Genomic DNA, 24,959 nt, shown 5'->3' on the forward strand with positions numbered 1-24,959 from the left:
GTCCAGCACTTTCTGAAAATCAGGCTCTTTGATGATGTCTCATGTGATGATCCAAGATCACTCATCACCTCTGAAACATCTTGGCCTCAGTCTACAATTGATCTGACTCATTATGATGAGAGGCAGCTCAGCCAATGACAAATGCAGTCTAACACACTAAGCCTGACGCTCTAGGAATCTTTGGTCAATCTTTTATTCAACAGTGCAAGAAGTAATACCCATCTATTCATTGGTAATGCAATGGGCTGCAAAATGTGCAAGTGATGCACAATGTACTCCTTGAAATGATCTTTGATACTATAAATGTCCAACATGATCTGGGCAAAGCAGACAGGTAGTAATACCAATACATTACTGCCAAAAACGCCTCTCACAGGTTTAACAAGTTTACCAAAACAAAGGAGTAGATAAAATGTTGTAATTTTACCTAGGAGACATCATGGCATGTGCATATAAGGAATTGGTGAGGCAAGAAAATTGATATAAAAACAAGGTACTGTGACAGACCCAAGCCAGTCTGGTAGGGCAAATATATTGGTCACTGGGTGAGTAGTTTTCTGTTCCCTAAGTGACCAGAGCAGGGTCTGCACTAGAGTAGTCAGGAACTAGCTAGAACCAATTAAGGCAGACAGGCTGATTAGAACACCTGCAGCCAATTAAGGCAGGCTAATCAGGGCACCTGGGTTTTTAAAGGAGCTCTCTCCAGTCAGATAGGGAGGAGCCAGAGGAGAGGAAGTGCCTGTGAGGAGCTGGGAGCAAGAGACACAAGGAGCAGAGAGTGAGAGGGTGTGCTGCTGGAGGATTAAGAAGTACAAGCGTTATCAGACACCAGGAGGAAGGTCCTGTGGTGAGGATAAAGAAGGTATTTGGAGGAGGCCTTGGGGAAGTAGCCCAGGGAGGTGTAGCTGTCACATAGCTGTTGAGGCACTATAGACAGCTGCAAATCCATAGGGCCCTGGGCTGGAACCCAGAGTAGAGGGCGAGCCCGAGTTCCCCCCAAACCTCCCAACTCCTGATCAGACACAGGAGGAGTTGATCCAGACTGTGGGGGAGATCACTGAGGTGAGCAAATCTGCCAATAAGCACAGGACCCACTAAGGTAGAAGAGGAACTTTGTGACAGTACGTTATTATTTTTCAAACAGTTGTAATCAATTTGACCCTGTATTTGTAGTTTTTAAAAAAAGGTTGCTCCTAAGTCCTTAGGCTCTTTTTAAAAAGTATCCCTTTGATCTCTAACAAATACTTAACATGTGCATATCCTCTGGAACACACGGAAATCTGGCCTTGATTTAGATAGAACATTTATATGCAGACACATAGCTGAGCACATGCATCTATGTTTGCAGCATTTACACAGAAAGCCACCCAGTTCTTTGTAAAACCCATGTGCAAAAGTAAGCATACATCTCCCAAGTGCACAAGTATGGAAATTTGCACAGACAAGCCTGACTTGCATAGTGCAGATCAGGTGCTTTCCACACATACCTTTAAAACGGTGGGTTCAACTCCCCTTCCGAATAATTTATTCCCACAAACTAAGCTACACTACTAAATTGATTAGTATCATTGCCAGGCGACATAAGCAATCACCCAACCCAAAGATAGGTGGTTTCAAAAACCTCTCATAGAAGGAAAAAAAAAGGCTGGTGCTAAAGAAATATGCCAACTGTGAGCAGTGCAAACCACTATTTCCTCACACATGCAGCAACCAGCCAGTCTGAGGAGTCCAAACCTGGCTTTCCCACCTGATGTCACTCTGCAGGAAGAGGCAGCTGTTCCGCAGGTTGGCAGAGCTCCCCAGACAGCAGGTCACCTCTCCATACTCCTGCATGATCTTGATCATCTCACACATGGCTGGGAGAGAATGACAAAGGGAGATTTAATGCCTTACCGTAGCATATACAAACACTAGCACAGCAGCATTTAAATCTCCTCTCACTCTGATTTCGTTTCTGGAGACAAACAGTTAAACCTGTTAAAGGTTACCAGATCAACACACCTCAAGACTGCTCTTTGGAACTGAGTCCTTCAGATAACAAAGGCTAAGCCCATCAGCTTTCTGACCTTAAAAATATATGATCCGAGGTTAAAAGATATTGTCCTTCACATTTACTAGGAATTCCCCAGTGCATTATAAACCAACATCAAGAACAGACCCCTCTTCTTCCCACACTGTGTTCCCCCACCAGAAAGCTTTATGATCTAGCCTCCGATAAAGGGAAGGCAAAAATCATCCTCTCACTTCACTAAATGTTCTTGCCACTTCAGGACACGTGTATGCAATCCAGTCCTAGCTCAGTCTACGCCTTTGGAAAGAAATAACTGCTCTCCTGGTACCCTATGCACCTGCCCATGGAGGGAAGGGGTGGAATTTTGATCCAGAGCCATTTGAACCTTTGCTCCTCTGCGTGGGGCACTGTCCCTTGAGCTTGCAATTAACATGGACTTGGCTGCAGAGCACAAAGGCCTTTTTAAAAAATGTCTGGGAAATAATTTAAAATAAGGATTTCCCCCTTAAATCATGCAAGACTGAGTCACTTTACCCACATTCACAAGGAGCATTATCACCATTTTACAGATGAAGGAACTAAGGCACTGAGAGGGGAAGTGATATAAACAAAGTCATGCAGAAAGCTCATGGCAGTCAGGTAGTCCGCTAATACCACTGCCATAGTAGGAAATGACTTCTAGGAAGTGATTTCTGATCCAGGTAAGCAAATGATCACTGCAAGCGGAGATCAAAGCCTCCAAATTTCTCTGCAGGTTACTAACACTTATTATTAAGTAATGAGCAGCAATGTTGTAGATGCTCATTTCTGTAACTCTATTAAAGCTAACAGCAGGGGGAGTTTCTTAGGGGTTGTGCTCACTATAGCAAGTTAATGGTAAAACTCCCATTGATTTCAGAAGGGAACAGGATCAGGCTCTCAGCACATAAGATTGCTATGGAGGCTCATCCACTCAGAATCCCCCTCCCAGTTTGCTGCAGGGTCTCCCCACCCCTCCATGCTCTCATGACCCACAGCAACTATCTGGAAAAGATGTTTGGCAGCTGATATGTGAGACAGGCACAGCCCAGCAGTCACTTACTCTCTGAGGTGCAATCCGTAAAGAGGGGCACCAGCAAAGGCACATTGTCAATGTTTTGCAGGTGAGGTCTGACCTGGTGGATCCCTCGAGGAAGTTTGGCCTGTAGGGAAAGAAGAAAGAGATTAAGGTGGCAGGAGAAAATTGTAAATTAATACCAAGGTAGTCATTACAGCCCCCCCACTCCTGCACTCAAATCTCTGTGGGGCGAGATTCCTGTGTTTGCAGGATTGGGCCTAAGTTGCTGTCCACTGTAGAGAGAGCTTGGCTTTCCTAAGAGAGTGTAAAACAAGGCTCCTGCTGAAGCATTACTTTGCAATTCACATACCATTGGCCCATGCTCTCCCCCATGATTAACTATTTGCCCTTTGCAGATGCAGCATGACCCAACAGTGAACAGGGATTTAACTAGTGCTTGACCATCCAGCCAGAACACTAGTTCAGACACTGCATTAGGAAGAGATTGAATCCTTCAATTCAACCTGGAACACCAGCCCAGGACAACCAACTGAATCAAGAGGGGATGTCAGACTAGCCCGGCTGCTGCAGCTAGCCTTCCTGGGCAAAAGAGACCACTCTGCACAAGCGCTGCCCCACAAGGGGGAGAGACTGGTCAGGGATGAGCGAGAGAGAGAGAGGTTGTTTGATGGAGCGGGAGGGAGAAATGAACATGAAAAAAGGAATGAAGGGGAATAGCTCCAGGGGGAGGAAGGGGATACAGTGAGTTTTTGCCTGTCTGAAGGCCAGGCTTTTTGGGACTCTCTGCTGTCTCCTAGTGTGTGTGGGGGGGAGACGGGGGGAGGGCAGGTGTGAGCAGAAGGGAGAGGCATTTCATCTGCAACCCAGCTGAAATTTAAGAGAGAAGTTTTCTTTTTCTAAAGAGCCGCCTACTGGAGTGGTTTTAAATTTGTGTCTCTGTGAGGCCAGTAGAAGCTACGTGCTATCTCCCAGACTTATGTGAGCCATCAGGCCTGTTGCTGCAGAAGAGTAGCATTTCCCAGTCATTGATCTGCTCTGACAAAGCCTGCTGCAGCCCAAGATCGGGGGAGGGGAGAAGTGTTTTCTGCCAGCACAGACCTCCCCCCCCTACACACACACATATGCACTTGGAGGAGGAAGGGTAGGGAATCCAGATGGAAAGAGAGAAGCCTCGTTTCTCCTCACGTCCTCCTGGGCACTTCTGTATATGATCATCTCAACTCCTTAATCACCAAGCACTCTTAAACCTTCTCATGGGAAGAAGGAAGGAGAGCTTGCAAAGGGGCAAAACTGAACTACTTAGTGCTGGGGATTGTGCGGGTCCTTGATGTCAAGCTGGAAAGAATCAAGAGACACAACACGAACCAATTAAAAGGCTTACATGAGGGTGGTGCTCCTGGAAAGCACCGAGGTGTTGCTCTTAACCAGAGAGTCAGTGTGGCGTGGAGAACGAAAGATACACTCACCCTGTTGCAGTCCTCCAAGAAGCTGGGGATATCGCTGTCTGTTGGCTGAAAGCTGATGAGATCCAAGTGCCCTTCCTCTTCCATCAGCAGCAGGCCCTCCACATCATCTCGAGAGACTGAAGCAGAGAGAAAGACAGTGGTAAAAATAAGCACAGCCCCGTCTACACTGCACCATTTCCAGCCATGTGCCCCCGCAACACACACAGCACCTTCACGTGGAACTGTGGAAGCCTGGAAACATAGGCCCTGATTTTCTAGGTTAGTTGCAGTCAGATCCCACTCAACTGTCTCTTAAAATAAGATTTTTAAATGACTAATCTGCTCAGAGGCAGATGCATGAGCCTAGTCTCTAATCTTTTGATACATGATAGCTCTTCTGGCTCTGCTGCCTTTCTCCCTGCTCACACTGTCTTCTGGGGAGAGACTGGAGAAAACACACCTAAAGTGAGGAAGAAGAGCAACTTGCAGTCCAGAGACAGACCCACAGGATAAGTCCAACATTGCAAAAAAAACCAAACCCTGTGGCATTGAGTCTCAGAGCCCAGGTCAAGTGACTCGAGCTTGCACTATGAGGCTAAAAATAGCAGTGTAGCCATTCCTGCTCTGGCTTGGAGGCCCAGCCCCTCATCGGGTTCCGAAGCCCAATCTCCAGTCCAAGTAGGAACACCTTCATTGCTATTTTAGCCCCATAGTGCAAGTCTGAGTCAGCTAACGTGGCCTCAAACATTCCTTCAACAACTACATCAAGGTAGCAAAAATTGGAACTGCAAATGAACAACTCCACCGTAGGCTATTGCATACACAATCATGATAGCTATGCGCACAAAAGTGTGTGCGCACCCAGCTCCCATGATTGTGCATGGAACTGCAGTAAGTGTGCGCACAAATCAGCAGTTAGATTCCTAAACGGCCACGTGAGTGGCAGAATTACCATGAATGCATGGTACTCACACACGCAAGTCATACACATTCAGGTTTGGGCTCACAGTTCTAACAAGTTAGGACTGGTTTTAGTATGTTAAGTACAGGTTAAACAGGACTGTCTTGGAAACAGTGCGGAACATTTGAGTGGCTTCCTAAGACTGCAGCAGACTATTTTCTTCAGGGTTATTAGTGCAGATTTCACTATGTTATATACATATGCTGAAGGGATAAACTGGACAGGTCATCCTTACCAGATTCCTGGTTTCATCCTTCAATGGGAGCCACCTAGTCACATCCCCTAACTGGCAGCTGTGGTGAGAAGCCACTGAGTCACAGCTGAACTCCACTGCCAGTTAGTAAACCCTAACCAGAGCATCCTATCTTGCTTACCATACACCACATTCGTTAGGTACAGGCAGACACATCCCGCCTCTGAATCATACAACCACCTTTCCCAGAGGGAAGTTCTCTCACCCTGATTCAGGTCATCATGCAAAGAACCTGCATGGCTGGGACTGGAGGGAGGAATCTCTGACCCGGGCACATCTCCATTGGGTGTTAAGGATATGTGGCAGTTCCAGCCGGTCTCAAGACCCATCTTCTCAGCAAAGACCTGAGGGAGAGCACACAAGATTTTACAGAGCTGATGCAGGGACCAGTGCTTTGGGGTCAATACATACAGATGCCCCCTGACCAGCATAAGAGGCTAATTAATTCAGATGACCTGTTAGCAGCAGGAAAAAAACTTTTGTAGTGATAATCGAGATGGTCAATTACAGACAGTTGACATGAGGTGTAAGGATAGTTACCATAAGGAAACAGATTCAAGTAGAGTAATGACTCAGCCATTCCCAGTCTCTGTTCAAGCCAAAGTTAATGATATCTAATTAGCCTACCTTGCTCTTGAGCTCATCTTCCAGGGAAAAGTAGACAAAACGAATGCAGGCACTGACCAGCCCATCAATGAGGCGGACGATGTCAAGTCGGGCCTGGTACTGGGACGAGACCATTCCCATGAAGATCTGACCACTCAGAGCCTGGATACAATCCTCCTTCTCCATCACTTCCCCGATCCCTTCTTCAGGCATGCAAACAACACGCAATCACATTGAGACACAAACACCCACACGTGCGTGCACATATGGACACAGATAACGAGACATGACCATATGGAGACAGGCACCCATATGCACAGAAACATGCAGACACACATGTACAGATGAACAGGTGGAAAAAGACACCCATTTCCCCAAATGTACACAGTCACAAAAGGAGTTTTAAATACCCCAACATGCAGCCAAGAACACAGTGCAAAAACACACACAGCATGAGAAGGAAGAAAATAAAATAAAGGATGCTAGTCAGTTACAAGAAAGAGGTGGGAAAGGCACAATATATGTGCTGCATGATGTACACATATGGATTTTAAGTACATCATACGGTGCTTAAACAACACAGCAAGTCTAAAGGAAGCTGACAGCCATGAAACTGAAGGGGAGTTGATCCCATGTAATTGGATCAAACACATTCTCTCTAGGGATGCTGCAGTGGCTCCAGAATGACCTGTTAAGGATTTAGACTGACAGGATTCCTTCACCAGATCAGGGTGTGATTAGCATGACCTTGATGCAGTATGCAATAAAGGATCCTGGTGTAGCACGAGAAATTGTACAATGAAACACTGTATAATTGCTAATTATGCCTCCCAACTCCCACGTGAAACCGTGTTACCTCATTTTACAGAATGGGGAACTGAGGCACATAGGGGTTAGCACCGCAATTTTCCAAATGAATCAAAGGGAATTAGGCAGTTCCTGACTCCTTTGAAAAACCAAGAGTAAGTAACTTGAGTAAGATTGCACAGATGCAAAGCCAGGAACAGAACTTAGAGAGTCCTGAGTCTCAGGCCCCTGCTTTAATAAATTAGACCACCTTCAAGTGTAACTATTATCTTACAAATTTAGGTAACTTTATGATAGAAATACACTTGCCAGCAGCATAAGTAATTATTTCCTTTTAAGGGAATGCTTAGATCTCAATTTCCAACTACTGCTTTGGAGAGCAAAGCTGCTACAGCTCCAGACTGATTGGGAATTGGGAGACCCAGCTCAGCAATACATCCCACAAGAGGAGGAGAGACACATACCATCAGAGCTCCAGCTGTTCCTTCTGCTGCTCTGTTTGATGGGTGTAGTCCCTGGAAGGTCACAGGATGTGAAGATGGCACTCTGTCCAGGGACCTGCACCAGTTCTATGCACTTGCCATTGAGCTGGGAGGACAAGACACAGTGCATTGGCTTGTAGGCAAAAGCAGAGCAATAGCCTGAGAGACATGCTCGTTGGTAGAAATCCAACACTTTCTTCCTACATGGAAGACACAAGATAATAGCAAAAGTTATCAAAGGCATGCTGCCATTCTGACACCAGTATAACCCCTGGGAGCTCAGGGCTGGAGGAATCCACCAATACAAGTTTCCTGGACCGCTCCCTATAAGTTTGTTTCTAACATTGATCAGAGACTGGTGTAAAGAGACCATTCCTAAATAGAATTTGTATCCTTTGAGCTACTGCCACTAGAGGGAGATCTGAGCATCCTGTAAGAGGCAGCGATGCACCCACAGAGTGGGTGAACAGACAAACTAATGTAGCATATTTGTGATGGAATTGGAGCTGCCTGTGATAATTTATGAACATTAGATGCATTATGTTGCTGTCTGATTATTGCCAGCGGGTCCTTTCCATGAGTACTTGGGATTAATTCACCAACAAGGCTGTTTACTTGTGAGTAGGGAGAGGGCAATAGGCCAGATAACACATCATCAAACAATGTGTGGACAATGCTCGAGCCACTGGCTGTGATGCAGACCTCACTAAACAGGTTTCCCCAGACAGATCACAGCCCCTGTCAGGGGCGCAGGGAGATCAGAGGACTCATGAGGATTTAAAGACTCACACTTCTCAAGGGAGAGACAGGGCTTCTAAGTAAATGTGAACTCAGAGGTCAGAGGGATCTGAGGTAAGACAGGCCTTTAGCTCAGACAGATATGCATACAGACAATTTATTGTTTTAAAAATCCATTTTTCATGTTACGCTGTGCTCCCACTGTTAAGATTAAGCAATACATCGTTTTAAGAAGACTGGTTTGGGTCACACTATTTGTCACTGGTCACAGCTCCCGAAGGAAAGAACGGCAGAGAGCTGAATGCAGTTGGACCTGCTGAGCAAACATGGTTGGCACACACCCATACAGGATGCTGTAGCATCACACGATTCTACCCAGGAAGGCAAAGGCTCAAGGCCTAAGAACTGGAGGGAGTGCACTCAGAGAGAAAGGAAGGAATGAGAGGTGCAGCTAGCACTGAACCATGACAATGTTATATAGATTTGCATGGTGCAGCAACACAAAGCCACTGCACGTTGAACAAAGAGCCCCTCACCCATCACAGTACACCGGTGGTGCAGTTCCAAATAGATGCATTTAAAGGCACACTGTCAACACACAATCATTGGAGTAGCTTAAAATTCCACATTTGTTTTGAATTGGCAGCGGTAACATTAGGCTGGGCCAGAACTACTCACAGAGTTTTTAATCAATGCCTTGTAAAATAAATATTCAAAAAAGTAACAGGTCTTAATGCCTGAAGATAGCCAGACACACTAGCACAATGTAATGCAGGCCAACAAAACAAATCAGGACTGATCTGTCAAATGACAAAAAGTGACAATAATGACATGAGGAGCACCAAATACACCCCAGCAAGATACCACTAATAGCTGGAATGTACCACCCCTTGTATGCAGATATGGGACTTCCCAGAGATAACCAAACAAAATCGTATTGCCTCCATCACTGAACTTGCTTAGAATTCTTGGGCACACTTTACAGTAAGGTTCCATTTACAAACAATTTAGAAAGAGTTTATAAATTATGAACAAATGTTTTAATAAATGGCTGATAAATTGTTAAGAGTAGAACAGGTCAATAGATTGCATATAATCATGTAACCCCTTTTAACGATGTGCTTATAACCAACTATAGACAACTCACATTTATAACATGCTTATAACAACTATTTATCATTTATAAATGGCTTATAAAGTATTGTTATGTTGGATCCTTATTATAAACCTAAATTATCTCCAGTAATTATTTTTAAACCAGCAACTCCTGTATGCCAATGAGGTAAGGCCACCCACCTGTCAGAGCCGGAGAGGGGGTAGATATCAGCACCATCCCAAAAGTCTGTGCAGGCCTCAAGAATGATGTCAGCTGTCCCGTGAGAAAGCATCTGCTCAGTGCCTAGGGGAAAAACAGACAGGTGTCTCATCTGTACATTCCCAACCAAAGGATTTAATTCCAATGGCTCATTTGACAGTTAAAAACTACAGATTATCCCACAATAAGACAGAACATCCTGATCTACTCAATACATCCCCACTGGCCATGTCAAGAGTGTGTCAGCCACTGAACAGAGACTGTTCAAGAGGAGATGATGCAGGTTTGGTTGCTCTTTGCCTGGCTATAAGTTAGCTGAGCTAGTGATAAATTGTGGACCTGGTAGCCAGTTCCAGTACCTCTCCCCTTGCACTGCAATGATCTTTCTCCTCCAGAAAAGTGAGGACCAGGTTGCTTCTGTATCCCGTACTCCTCCAAATCAGGGTATAACCAGGAGTAATGGAGCCATGAGATGAAACTAAGTAAAGAGAAATTTGAGCTGAATGGCAGGCGATAATTTAACAGTGAAAACCTGTTAATAGACTGGAGCCTATTAGATTGGAGGCAGCATGGACTAGAAGTTAAGGGCACAAGACTGGGACACAGGAGACCTGGGTTCTATCCACTGGCCTGGCAAGTCACTTCACCTCCCTGTGGCTCAGATGACACTGACCTCCTTTGTAAAGAGCTTTGAGATCTACTGATGAAAAGCACTGGATAAGAGCGGAGGTATTATTATTGTCAGCACTATTCCACAGAAGAATTTGGGTGATTAAGGGTCATTGCCTGGGGCATTTAAAAGGAGGCTGGACGAAAGCTCTAAAATAAGTACTGTTGAGGGGAACCCCTTGCACTGACCAGACGAGGAGCCAAGATTTCTTAGTGTCCATGATCTTTTAGGTCTTTCCATCTTTTCCAATTCTAGGATACTTTAAGGCTGAACAATAACCTGTAACTCATCCAGCTGCGCCTGGGTGTTCCAGAGTGTCAGATCATCATGTGATTTTCACTTATCTGGTATAAGACCAGGGCATGGTAGGTAGATCAAAAGTCAAGGATGGAGGGGCTGCCTTTCCTCCAGAGTTCCTCTCTCTCATTAGCTCATGTAGAAACATTAACATTACATGCACACAGCTTTCACTGTCAAGGTTAATTTGATTCCCTCCTCCAGCTGCTCTGTGACTGCCCCCAATGGCTTCAAAGCTGATCTAAAGAAAAAAAAATCACTTCCAAAAAATGAGTCCAAAGACTCTTGCAGGCATTGCTGCCGAGTGCCGACATTCATGCTAGTCAACGAGGTCAAGAGCCAAGAATATCCGCTCATGCAAATCAGGCGGGGACCTTCATGAATACTTGAGGATTTTCCAAAACATACCAGCTCTCTGCTTTGTACTAAAAATAGACACCACAGGCTGAGCTTATCAGCATAACAAACATCTGAATGCAATAGAAGCAGAATGTGAAAGAGGGGACTTGTTAGAGGAACACAATGGACAGCTTATGTCAGGCTTGGGTTAATTTTACTGTAAAAACCTTATATCCTCCCATAGTGGATGTATGGTCAGATAGCCTCTGCTGTGAACAAAGGGGCAGGAGATGCCAGCTGACTCTGCAAAGTCCATGCCTTGTATACAGAGGAGGAGCTGGTGGGCGAATACACAGATGCACACAAGCAGCTACATTTCTGCTTTCCATCCCACACAGTTTCTGTTCAGCATCAACAGCACCTTGCACAGCCCACCCCACTGTCACTCTGTAGAAATTAATGCCAGTGACACAGTGCATGTACCACTCCAATCTGTGTTGGGGTGGCATTGATTTCAATGTCACTGATGGGACCGTGAGCTAAACTTCCTCCCAGCTGAGATTAGTAAATCACAAGGTTAGTAACAGAAATGGGATTCTGCTAAAACAGGGACCATTGTTCACTCTGGCTTTTGCCCTAAAATCTGCACCTGAGCCACAAACCAACATCCATATAACACTCACGGCCTATGCCTCTCACAAACCACTCCAGGGACCAGAAAAAGAATCTACAAAGACATACAGATCAGATGCCTCATGTCACAAGGAAACAACCAGAAAACCCCTAGGCTATAACTCTAGGTAAATTAACAACCTGACCTGGGAACATAACTATTAGCTAACGAGCGGTGGGATCATTTAGAAATGGCTAAGGATGGGTATTAAACACTGTGACTGTTCACTATTTACATGTATGCCCTGCCAAATTACGCTGATTGACAAAGCATGAGACTCCTCACTAGGCTCCTGGCAGTAAGCTGGGTGAAATCCCTGCTCCCACCTGGCATTAGGGGTGGGAGAGGAAGTGCACCCGGTGGCTGTCTGTGGTCAATACTAAATCAAGCTGTTTTCTTGTAGGGCTAAAGATAGAGGCTAACTGAGCAGAGCGAGTCTGCTCAAGTGAGCCAGATCACTTTTTGCACTGGATATGGGCTTGTGTTAAAACTCTTCCTAACAGTAACCCCAACCTCCAGCACTGGTGCATTAATCAAAATAAGACTATGGAAAATTAAGATTTTAACTACAACAAGGGAAGATGGAAGCAGTACAGGCCATTGGGTCATTTCACTCCAAGAGCATGAGAATCCTTAACAGGGACATATTTCACTAAACGAGACAAGAGAATCTAGAGATGGATTATGTACCATTTCTGCTAAGGGTACAGAATTTACTACCTCTCCACATTTGGTTTCCTTACGGAGGTCTCGTTATGGTGGAATGAATCTTTGAATCCATACAAGATTTTTAAAGCCAAAAAAGGCCATTATGATCTGGTTTGACCCCCTGCATAACACAATCCAGAGAATTTCACCCAATAATTCCTGCACCAATCTCATAACTTCTGGTTGACCTAGAGCATAATTTTAGACAGCCACACAATCTTGATTTAAAGGCTTCAAATGATGATCAACCAACCACATCTTTAAGTAAATTATTCCAATGGTTAATTATCCTGTTAAAATTCTTCTTACAGTTCACTCCAGACAGCATTATCATGGTCACACACACACACACACCCCTCTGAACCCTCTAGGGAAAAAAACTTTTCAAAATTAGGAAATGAAGTTAGAATGATGCAAGATTAAAAGTGGTTCCCCATATTGATAATCCCAGCAATCACCTCTGAACAACACATTTCAAAGCCTTTCCTAGAAAGACAAGATAGCAGCAACTGGAATAGATATTAAAAAAAAAAAAATCTTCCCAGGTCAAGGTGTGAGATTAACTGCTGGACAGAAGGGTATGGTTTACTCCCAGGGACTTTCAACTCCATACAGTATTTATTTCGCTGGGACAACAAAGTCTGTGCATAGACAAAATCAAGAAACTCTTCTTGTTCTGCTTTTCCAGGACACAGACACACAAGGTCATTAATACATTTGATATAACATTAGCCAGAATCAAATTACAAAGGTTATTCACAAGCCTCATGCTTCTGGGCAAGAGCTGGTCACACACTGGGGTCAGGAAGAAATTTCTCCCAACATGTTATAGCACTGCACAGTGAGGTGCATTACCAAGAAATTTACAGCTTCCTCTTTAGCAGTTGGTATTGGCTAGAGGCAGACACAGGATATCAGTCTAGAGGGAGCCTTGGTCTGTTCTACTCTGGCAATTCCTAGATTGTTTTTGAGACTTGCAAAAGACTCCATTTCCCTCCTTCACTATATCCAACACCTCCACCTGAGAGAAGGGAGGCAGCCTTACTGGTGGTGGTGTCCTTAACAAAAAGGCTGATCATGTGACTCAAAGGCGGTCTCCGCTTGGTGATGGAAGAGAGTTTTCCCAGTACTGTCTCCTTCACCATCTCGTCAGTCGGAAGGCGGTACAGAGCCAAGTGATTCTCCTGCTTGAAAAGCTCTTTGGCTCCGGGTGTGAAACCTGAAACATGAACGTAAAGGGGAGAAAGATTAAACACAACCCAAAGCAAAATGGAGGAGATCTCACTTTGCTGCTCCGCCCCGCCCGCTGGCTGCAGTCATTCTGATACCTTGCCAGCAGCAGCATCCACCAGAAACCAAGCCAGTGACATTCTGTAGTCCCAGTGTGTGCTAACAGCCAGGCGACAGAGGTTAGGCTTACCTAGCTGACTTGCCTGCGTTCTCACTATGTGCATACACATAAATGCTTTGAGATCTACTGATGAGATGTGCTATACAAGAGCCAGATGATATTATTAGTGGAGTCCTTAGCACTCCTGATTCGTTTAAGAGAAGCAGAGCAATCCAGAAGAACAAACATGGGACAAGAGGTCACAAACACTGAAATGTTAATCCTGGCTCTGCCACTGATTCCTTACATGACCTTGGACAAGTCACTTAACTTTCCTGTGCCTCACTCTTAAATGGGGGCATTGATACTTACCTACCTCACAAGGGCGGGATGCGGATTATGAAGTACTGAAGATGTGAAGTGCTACATATTATTTACGGCTAACTATTACCAGTTTCTCTGTAATACACATACGCCTAAACAATAACACTGACAAAGATACCAGAAAAGCAATTCGTCCATTCTTGTTGGTCATTCTTGATCCACTGTGGGGCAAAAAGCTTCTTCATCAGCACTGCTGCTGTCTATAACACTGAAGGATTTGAACTAGAACTTTATAAAATTTAGCCTGTGTTGGCTGGAAAAACTCATAGCCATGAATGTCACTCAATGACTGTAGCATAGTGTCTCAATCTATCAGTGGTAAACTCGCCAATGACACTGGCAACAAATCTGATGTCACACCTCTGAGCATTAACCCAAAGAGAGAAGACCACAGTCAGATCTGCATTCCAGCCTTCCAACTAACAAAAGGGTACCATTCTGGTACTCTCCCAGTATTCAGCTGGCTCAGTAAGACTTCTTTCAAAGCTTGCTCCCATTTCTCAGCTGTCTCCTTGTTTGGTTCTTCCTTACCTATTAGCCTGGCAAACTCACAGAGCCCCCAGGGCACATGGACAGGCAGCACGGTACTGTGGGTTTCCTGGAGGGCAATGTTGCAGAGGTGGTCAGAGAAACGGCATAGGTGCTCTGTCACACTGGCATTGCAGAGATTGAGCAGCACATTCAAGCCCAGAGGCTTCAGGGAGGTTAGGTGCATCTGCCAGTTGGAGTCGTCAAACTGGATACAGGAGGGGTTCTGCTGGTCCTGGGACAGGCTGAGCATTTTGAGGTGGTAGTCACACACAAAGTCTTCAGCCTCACAGGCCAGTCCCTCACTGTCACCGCAAGCCTGATAAGGCATGCAAGAAAATCCTGGTTAGTTATAATGGAACGTAGTTGTTAGAGAGACTCCAATTCCCATCCCAAGTTTAGTATCCCTTAGCAGAAGAGAGAGTCCCAGATATAACAGGGAAGATTAACAGGCCCTTGTTTCCTCCACTTATCAAAAATAGCAGCTTCCTTAGTTCCACAGTCTGAGCTTCTCCAGAAGAGTAAAAACAGTGTTTTTTAAATGGTCCAAATTCTAAAGGAGGAAAATGAATGAGTATGTGATGGAGTGACTACTGTAAAGGGCCTGGGGGCACTTCCGAGGAGATTAAACTACTTCCTAGTAGCACAATTAGAAAAACAAATAGTAAATTCCTGATCCTTCCCATACTGAAATCTGTGGGAGTTTTACCACTGCCATAAGTGGGAGTATGAACAAACTCAAAGATAACCAGGGAAAGAACTATAGGATTGATCTTAAGATGACAGAAGTTTGAGGAATGGGGATGAAGTCTCCTGAGAAGAAGGTGGTGTGTAAAATCCCATAAATGCACAAGAATATATGTGAGAGTCCTCATCATAGACACTAGCAACAGGTGCCTCCTTTAGTTCTGTCTTTAAAAGAACCAACCCTTCCCAGGAGAAAAGGGCCTTCAGTAAACAGAATGCTTTTCTTCTCTGAAAAAGGACATGCAGCCCATGCTGAAGGATGTGCAAGGGGAATGAAGTGAGATTCTTCCCTGATTGCTTCCCCTTACAATTCAGCAACTGAATCAGGCAACACTAGACAGACATTTGCCCCAGCAAAAAGCACATCTTTGTGAGCCCTGCTTAAGCACCAAGCCCATTACCAGTCAGGTGACACGGGCCGGGGTGAATCTTTTATTGCAATGTAGACATACCCTTAGGGTCATAATTTGTCACTAGAACAGGGGTCGGTAACCTTTCAGAAGTGGTGTGCCGAGTCTTCATTTATTCACTCTAATTTAAGGTTTCGCGTGCCAGTAATACATTTTAACGTTTTCAGAAGGTCTCTTTCTATAAGTCTATAATATAGAACTAAACTATTTTGTATGTAAAGTAAATAAGATTTTTAAATGTTTAAGAAGCTTCATTCAATATTAAATAAAAATGCAGAGCTCCCCAGACCGGTGGCCAAGACCTGGGTAGTGCGACTGCCAGTGAAAAATTAGCTTGCGTGCCATCTTCAGCACCCATGCCATAGGTTGCCTACCCCTGCACTAGAAGATACTACGCCCATCTCTCCCCTTGCTTACACTGGGGTAGGTCAGAAGTAACGCCACTGAAATCCACGGAGCTACAGTGATGTAAATTCAGAATTACAGAGCACAATCAGTACATATGAGTGGCCAGTATTACCAGTCAATTAGTATTTAATGAAAACGAAACTTGGGTTAATTTGGCCTTGGGTTTCTTTGTTTTTGACTTCATGAATTATTCACAATCTAGTGCTGGTTTTGTGAACATATTTATTATTAATTTGTATCATCATAGCACATAGGCCCTATATGTGGAATTATTTTACATCTACCACAAATGAACACTTGGCATGCTACAGGTAAAGTATCTATTACTGGTATTTGGTATTCAAGGTCAAAACTGGTCACCTGTTACATGGTTTAGATTCTGGTCCCTGATTGAGTAACTAATATTTTTCATAGAAGACTATGAAATAATGACTAATGCCTAATAGAATCTTTGTCAGTTTCAGTATTTATGTATACTTCTTGACTGCTTGGTGATCAAATATTCATGAATAATGAAAAGCGGTAACAAATCAAATTTGAACTATGTGTTTAAAAAACCGTCTTCATCATTTGATCAGTTCTCTGGGATGCAGACCAAGAATATTAGTCTGAATCATGAACGATGCAGAGAAAGTGAATAGAGAAGTGTTATTTATCCCTTCACATAACACACAAACCAGGAGTCGACTCAATGAAATTAATAGGTGGCAGGTTTAACACAAATATAAGGAAATACTTCTTCATACAAACACACAGTCAGCCTGTGGAACTTGTTGCCAGGTGATGTTGCAAAGGCAAACGTATAATTGGGTTAAAAAACAAAGTAGATAAGTTCATGGAGGGCAGGTCCATCAATGGCTATTAGGGTATGCAACCCCATACTCTGGGTGTCCCTAAGCCTCTGACTGCTAGAAGTTGGGACTGGATGACGGGATGGATCACTTGATCAATTGCCCTGTTCTGTTCATTCCCTCTGAAGCACCTGGCACCAGCCACTATTGGAAGATACTGGGCTAGCTGGTTGGACTCAGCATGGCTGTTCTCAAGTACCACACAGGCATGTGTGCCAGAGATCTGACCCAAACCAGCAGCTAGTCTAGCAGAGAGCTAGAATCACTGGGATGCTGAAGAGGAGGCTCCTCACAACCTGTTCTCTCCTCTCCAGCCATCAGTACTACTAACTAAATCCGCAGAACTTGAAGAGGGCCCCTTTAAATGAACAGCTCCCTTACCCCACAGAAAGAGGAGAAATCCAAAGGTGTGGGAGCTAATAGGATTACAGTGCTGGCTGTAACTTGTGTAGAGTGTTTCTGCCAAGCACTCCAGCTGAAATAACATTATATGCAGGAGGGCCATCTTCCCATCCACAAGGCCAGCAAAAGGCACAGAGTAAATTGAGATTCAGCTGCTCCTTTCCTTACTTAACTCATACAAATCTGCTAGGATTTCACCATCCTCTAACTCAAACCGGCAGGGGCAGGGTTCTTTCTCCACCTGATGCAGCCTGTCCTACAGCTCAGTGAGAGGCTACTGCATCCACTTTTGCATACCTTACCTGGGTTGCCTCCTCCTCACCACCCTCCGTGTCTTTGCTGAAGCTCACATTGGACCCCGATGGATGCTTGCTTCTACTGTTTGGCTTTCTGTGGACATGGACGTCAGAAGATTTCGGAGTGTCACTAGACCAGTCATTCCTCTCCTGTTCATTGCCAATGTGGACCATATCCATCATGGGACCAGAAAGCAGAGCATCCCTCTCATGGGGCTAGAGAGAGCAAGGAGGTGAAGTGATAAAGCACTTACGGGATGGAACAGAAAATCTGCACTACTGATTTGCATGATGCCAGGCCTGTTCTACCCTGGGATAGATTTGGGTAGCGGTGGTGGGGCAGCCTCTGGCTTCTACTGAAGAGAGCTGGACGGGATGCTTTTTGGAGGAGCTGGTCTTCACCATTCCTTAAATCATTCAAGCAACGACCCTCTCCTCCAGGAGCGCAGCACCTGATTTTCTACGCCACTGCAAGCCCTGCTAGATCATGAACTGAGGCCTTGGCTACACTGGTGCTTTACAGCGCTGCAACTTTCTCACTCAGGGGTGTGAAAAAACACCCCCCTGAGCGCAGCAAGTTACAGTGCTGTAAAGCGCCAGTGTAAACAGTGCCCAGCACTGGGAGTGCGGCTCCCAGTGCTGTAGGCTAATCCCCTGGGGGAGGTGGAGGACCTGCAGTGCTGGGAGACCTCTCTCCCAGCGCTGGCGCAGTGACCACACTCGTACTTCAAAGCGCTGCCGCGGGAGCGCTCCCACAGCAGCACTTTGGAGTTTCGAGTGTAGCCAAGCCCTGAATCAAGCTGCCTGGCAGGTAGTGCTAAGGCTACCAACCACGCCAGGCTGAAAGCAAAGCATCACTTCGATGATGACCTATCCCTCACCTCCTCATCCATCTCTGGGTGGCAGAAGGAGCGCGTGGAGAGTTCATCCATCAGGTCTTCATGGCTATCGTGAGAGGCTTCCACCTTCCCACTGAAGAACAGAACAGTCTCTGGACTGGGATTTGGCCAGGATAGAATCCCCTGCTTGTCTACACAGCAAAGCACCTAAAACACCCCAAGACATCCCGCAACACCCCCCAAAATACAAACACCCAGTGAGTTAATGTTTAAAATATATAGTCACAGAAACAAACAGCAGAAGGCTCGGGTGGGTTTTCAGATACAAAGTTGGACAAAAGTTCCTTGTTAAGCAACCTCCTGCCTTGAGAGTGCATTCTGAAAGCACGCCCCGGTGTGCTGAGCACAACTTGGTTCCATCTGGATTAATGGTAACTTAATGCAGGTTTCATTTTAGGACCTATTAAAACTAAGCATGAAATCCATGAGCAGGAGGCAAGTAAAATAGGTACAGTACAGACTGGTACACCAAGGCCCAGGGAGATCAAGAGATTTTTTTTTAAATGTCATTGGCAGAGCTAGGAATAGAACCAGAGTATGGCCGGGGCTTAAGCTACCAGACCACATTGAATGTCCTCAAAGCACTTTGAAATAGAGGTTATAAAGCCACTGCAAACCCAGAAGACTAGAAACCCCACAAGATCTTTACTCAGAATGCTGTGAATGGAGCACCTACAGCACTGTTTCTTAGTGGATTTTCACAGTGATTGAAGAGGGCAAGGTGTCCCTTTTAGGTGTCTTCCTTGTGATAACTTAGTGATACTCACAGTGACGGATCCCAGGCTGTGAAGTAAGCTGGAGGTGAAGCTGAGTGTTGGAGACTTGCCTTTTAAAACACACAGAAAGTGGCTCCAGATACAACGTATCATTTCCTGTCAGAGAAGCAGACCACAGGTGACAATTCGCTGGGGAGAGCCTGGGTGAGGAAGGGGGAGGAGGGGTGTGTGAAGTTAACAAACATGCTTATAGGTTTGAGTCAAAGAGACCCTGTGAAACAATCCATTGCCAGGGGGACAGGACTTTAAGTGTGAGTAGGTTGAGGTTTTTGAGGGCAAGGGCACTCCCCCTGCTGAATGCAAACAGCAAGTATGTTCTTTGAACAGGGACTCTGGTGGGGCCATCACAGTCTTTCCAGAAAACACAGGTGAGAATTTTGAAGGGGTTTCACCTCAGTTAACTTGGTGCTGCCTAAACAATATACTCAGATCCTTGGATGAAAGGATTTCAGTGCCCCACCACATGCCTATTAAACTCATTTCCAGATGGGACAACTGAGGTGCAATGACTTACTCAAGGTAGCCCAGGGAGTCAAGAGTCTGCGTTCTATCTCCTGCTAGAACCATTACTTTCCCATCCAATTTAACTAAAAATCAAATCTATGAACAACTGAAGGAAGGTTTGCATGAGGGAAAATACTACAAACTAAATGTGCTGCTGTCACAGACAACCTTAGTCTCCCACAGAAGCACTATCCCAAACAGAGGCTGGATGACAGAAGGCTAACACATATGGGCTCATCAATGTAAATCTGGGATCCAGTCCCAGCCTCAGAGCTGTGTGTTTCTTGTTCCCAGCTGAACTGGGTCTGCATTTTGATTATGAGCTGCAAGCTTTATATGCATTTCTGGATTGCTACTACTTTGCATCACTTCTCCCGTGCTTGAACTTCCCCAGTGCTCAGATACTATGTTCATAGGGGCCATGTACAAACTTAGACAGATTAAATCTCACCACAGCTGTAGTCAGAAATGCAGAACAATTTAAAACAAAAACAAAAGACCATGTTTAATCTAGACACTTTCTTACAGCCAAGGTCTTCGCACAGAAGCAGAAAAAGGGAACAGATCCATGCAACCAGGGAGATGACCTCAAGTCACTACTTTTTAACTGCTCAAGCACTGAATTGCACAGTTCAGCTGAAGGATGAACTGGCATAGGAAGGTAAGAAAATGTTCAGAGAGAGTGATATGAGTGGGGGCTAGCAGTGGCAAGGGGAGAGTCTGAGCCTGGTGACATCTGGGATTTTCTAATTAGCCTTGGGAATCCCTCTGCTTCTCCACGGAAATGGAAATCCTAACGCAAGATTAGGTAAAACAGTATCCTTCTGTTTGATCTGGGTGATATAATTTGCAGAGGGGCTGGATCCAGACAGTTCCTTTGAAAGTTTGCTTGCTCTGGTTGGGGAAGTGTTAGTAACGTTCATGAGTTTATTAAGAACCTGGTGAAGCAGGATCAGGCTTTCATCCCAAATGACCCACTCTCCTCTCTTCATATTTCACCTTTGACGGGGCTCCAGTCTTGCTGCTACTTCTCATCTCCTTGTTCACTAGTTTTGATTAGATCAGGGTTTTGTTTGTTTTTTAAGATAAGCTAAATTCTGTCCCAGCCTCCTGCTATGTATCGGTATTTTTTGACCAGCTATTCAACCTGTGGAGCAACAGCAACCACGGCTTGAAACAGAAGCTTTCTCCAAGACAGAAAAGCTTGGTTTCAAAATCTCAGCAAAATTCTAATCCATGGTAACCTGAAGAGTACAAGCTGGACCACCTGTCACATTTAGCTCAACCCTGCCCAGTAGAGCAATTTCTACATGAGAAGGTATGTGGGAAAGACATCCAATCTGCAAGCAGAGCAAAATAAAGCAGCAAATAAAGAATGCCAGCAGGTCTCTGTCACTAGCAGGGAAGGTTTAGGGACTAGCAGGAAATCACAGAGGAAGAAAGGGAAGGATCTTATTGAGCTCGCAGTGAAGTAGAAAGAGAACGGAAGACTGGTAAAAAAAAAAATAGTAACAACAGTACCTGAGAAGATACCATCTCTGTGTAGCTGCTGAGTGTGTCCTCTGAAAACTTAGCCAGCTGTAGAAAGAGAAGAGACTAGTTACTATCAGTGTGCTCAGAAATGGTACATGAGAAGTGTCCCTCTCTGAATAAAAACAACAAGGAGTATGGTTGCACCTTAAAGACTAACAGATTTATTTGGGCATAGGCTTCGTGGGTAAAAAACCCACTTCTCCAGATGCATGGAGTGAAAATTATAGATACAGGCATAAATATATATTGGCACATGAAGAGAAGGGAGTTACCTTACAAGTGGAGAATCAGAGAACCTCTCTGAATAGTGTTTCTTCTGGGAGATGAAGGCATGGGCCCTATTCTCTACTGCCATACCAGAAGAGACCAATGGTCCATCAAATCCAGTAACCTGTCTCCAGTGGTCCATGTTATTATTTATCTGTTAAGCATAAACACCATGCTTGGTGCTGTACAGGACATGGATGAATACATGGTCCTTGCCCTCAATAGCTTACAGCCTAAAGAGACAGATTAGACCAGTTAGATGCACCAGGAGGCAGCTCTTTCTTAGGCTGATATTTTGAGGCAAAAGGAGGCAGTGCTTGAACTGATCTGGACTAGGTGAAAGCAGGGAGCTTTAAGAAGGGATTTCAAAGGTGAGCAGCTGTAACACCAGGGACACAGAGGAAGGAGGCAGAATGAAAGGGGCTATAGGATAGGAAGTGAAATCAGAGATGTAGGCGGGGTAGAATCATGCAGAGCTTGGAAGGTGAGGGAAAAATCATAGATGATGATTTCACAACTCAATGTCTTGCATCCAATGAGGGGGAAATTCTCATCTTGACAGAAAGAGGAACAACTCACAAAACTAAAAAAAATAGTGGTTGCAAGTGTAAATAGAATAAAGTCCCCATCAGTAATACTTCCACCTGGGCCAATTTCACAAACTTAAAAAACACACATGAGCCAAACAGCTGGGAGAAAATTTACATAGAGAAATGTGAGTGATCACTGGGAAGTGTTTGAGAACATTTTAATAAATACCCAAAAGGCTACAATCAAGAAACAAAGGTACACGGGTTAGAAAACCAGCCTGACTTAGAAGAGAAGTGAAAGCAACAATAAAAAATAAAAGCAATACATAACAGATGGAAAAAAGAGGAAACTGATAGCAATGAATAAAACTTAGAAGCTAGAAAATGTAGAAAGTTGATAAGGAAATGAAAAGGACACAGGAAGAAATCTATAGCCAACAAAGTTACAGACAACAAGGAAGAGGATTTGGGAGGTTTTTTGAGTTAAGCATATCAAGAACAAAAGGAACCATGACAATGGGAATGGTAGAATTGTTGTCAATAATGAAGATAAAGAAGAAGTGTTTAATAAATATTTCTGTTCTGTATTTGGGAACAAGACAGATGATATATTCATATCATGTGATAATGATGAAATACCTTCCATTCCAACATTAACTAAAGGAGGATGTTAAACAGCAGCTATCAAAGCCTGACATCTTTAAATCAGCAGTTCCAGACAACTTGCAGCCAAGAATTTTAAAAGACCTGGCCAAGAAGCTCTCTGGACCACTAATTTTGATTTTTATTAAGTCTTGGAACACAGGGGAAGTTCCAGAACTAGAAGGATAACGTTGTGCCAATATTTAAAAAGGGTAAATGGGGATGAACCAAGTAATAATAGGCCTATCAGCCTGACTTCAATCTTGAGCAAAATAATGGAAAGGCTGTGTCAGAGGGTGGCTGGCCCCAGTAAATGAAGTAGGTCCAGCACCCCTCTGCCAGAGCAGGTGCTCTCATTTGGCCAATTAAGAGGGTGGTGGCAGCACATGGGGCTATAAAGGACCAGGGGAGAGAAACATGATGAGTCAGGGGAACTTGAGAGCACAGAGCAAAGAAAAAGGGCAGGAGGTGAGAGCTGCCAGAGCCAAAAAACTAACTCTGGTTCCTGGGAGAAGGCTGAAGTCAGGAGAGCAGCAGCAGGGGTTGCTTGATGACTATCAGAGAGATAGAGCCAAGCATTGGGTAGGGCTGCAGGCAGGAAAGCAGAAGAGGAGCTTACTTGATGACATCTCCAGGGCTGGACTCAGAGGAGCCATGAGAGGGCCAGAGGGAAAGAGGGATGTTCCCCTGATGACAATGATCTCCCAGCAGAGGCTGTGGGAGTTCCCACTGGGAAGAGTGGGGTTTTAAGGACTATATACAACAGATGTCGGAAATGGACAGTTTGGGATTTTTGTTGGGAAGCAATTAACTGTGTTTTGGTAATAAACTGGCATTTAGGGGAGGGCATTATTTAAGCAAAAGAGCCTGAAGTGGATTTACTGGAGACTCTGAAAAGGGAAATTGAGGCAGGTGTGCCTGTCATGCCACAGGAGGCTGCTCCAGGCAGGCCATTCTGTGACAGGGTGTTACAGGACTGGATTAATAAAGAATTATGAGGGTAATATAATTAATGCTATCAACAAGGGTTTATGGAAAACAGACCTTGTCTAAATTGATATACTTTTTTGATGAGATTACAAGTTTGGTTGCTAAAGATAATAGTATTGAATTAATATATTTAGACTTCTGTAAGGCATCTGACTTGGTACAGCACAACATTTTTATTAAGGAACTAGAACCAATACCAATACGGGCACACATTAAATGGATTAAAAACTGTCTAACTGAAAGGTCTCAAAATTTAACTGTAAACAGAGAATTATCATTGAGTGGGTATTTCCAGTGGGGTCCCACAGGGATTGGTTCTTGGCCCTATGCTATTTAATATTTTTATCAATGACGTGGATATAAATGAAGTAATTAGTGATAAAGTTGGTCAACGACACAAAGATTGGGGAGCGTTAAATAATGAAGAGGACAGATCACTGATACAGAGCACTCTGGATCACTTGGTAAATTGGGCACAAGCAAACAATATGCATCCCTGTATGGCCAAATGTAAAGTCATACATCTAGGAACAAAGAACACAGGCCATACTTACAGGCTAGGGGACTCTAGCTTGAGAAGCAGCGACTCTGAAAAAGACTTGGATGTCATGCTGGACAACCAGCTGAACATGAGCTCCCAGCATGACACTGTAGCCAAAAGGGCCAATGCAATCCTTGAATGCATAAACAGCGAGTAAGGGGTAGGAACAGGGAGATTATATTACCCTGTATTTGGTTCTGGTGCAACCAATGCTGGTATATTGTCTCCAGATCTGGTGTCAACAATTCAAGAAGGATGTTAAAAGTTGGAGAGGGTTTAGAGAAGAACCAAGAAAACACCCCTTATAGTTAAAGACTGAAGGAACTGTATTTAGCTTATCAAAGAGGGGTAACTTGATTACAGCCTATAAGTAGCTACATGTGGAACAGAAATTTGAACGTTTCATTTAGCAAAGGTATAACAAGATCCAATTGCCCAAAGGTGAGGCTAGTCAAATCTGAACTAGAAATAAGACACCTTTTTTTTTGTTTTGTTTTTTAAAAAAACACTGAGGGTAAATAACTATTGGAACGCCACACCAAAATTTCTGGTGGATTCT

General features: G+C 44.4%; 1 protein-coding gene across 10 annotated transcripts in view; it reads right to left on the reverse strand.

Moving 5' to 3' along the window:
- TMEM94 (transmembrane protein 94) overlaps positions 1 to 24,959 on the reverse strand; it is a 97,287-nt gene that overhangs the window by 12,284 nt on the left and 60,044 nt on the right. For all 10 annotated transcript variants that reach the window (XM_030534300.1, XM_030534299.1, XM_030534303.1 and 7 more), the window contains 13 exons: positions 21,419 to 21,475; positions 19,385 to 19,489; positions 18,600 to 18,764; positions 17,725 to 17,934; positions 14,608 to 14,923; positions 13,408 to 13,581; positions 9,657 to 9,759; positions 7,605 to 7,822; positions 6,355 to 6,536; positions 5,933 to 6,071; positions 4,535 to 4,650; positions 3,093 to 3,192; positions 1,748 to 1,856 (listed from right to left, as the gene is read on the reverse strand). In XM_030534300.1, coding sequence (XP_030390160.1) covers positions 1,748 to 1,856; positions 3,093 to 3,192; positions 4,535 to 4,650; positions 5,933 to 6,071; positions 6,355 to 6,536; positions 7,605 to 7,822; positions 9,657 to 9,759; positions 13,408 to 13,581; positions 14,608 to 14,923; positions 17,725 to 17,934; positions 18,600 to 18,764; positions 19,385 to 19,489; positions 21,419 to 21,475 — 1,994 coding nt within the window. The remainder of the gene's footprint in view (positions 1 to 1,747; positions 1,857 to 3,092; positions 3,193 to 4,534; positions 4,651 to 5,932; positions 6,072 to 6,354; positions 6,537 to 7,604; positions 7,823 to 9,656; positions 9,760 to 13,407; positions 13,582 to 14,607; positions 14,924 to 17,724; positions 17,935 to 18,599; positions 18,765 to 19,384; positions 19,490 to 21,418; positions 21,476 to 24,959) is intronic.

The sequence above is a fragment of the Gopherus evgoodei genome, chromosome 15, assembly GCF_007399415.2.
Source record: "Gopherus evgoodei ecotype Sinaloan lineage chromosome 15, rGopEvg1_v1.p, whole genome shotgun sequence".
Lineage (NCBI taxonomy): Eukaryota > Metazoa > Chordata > Testudines > Testudinidae > Gopherus > Gopherus evgoodei.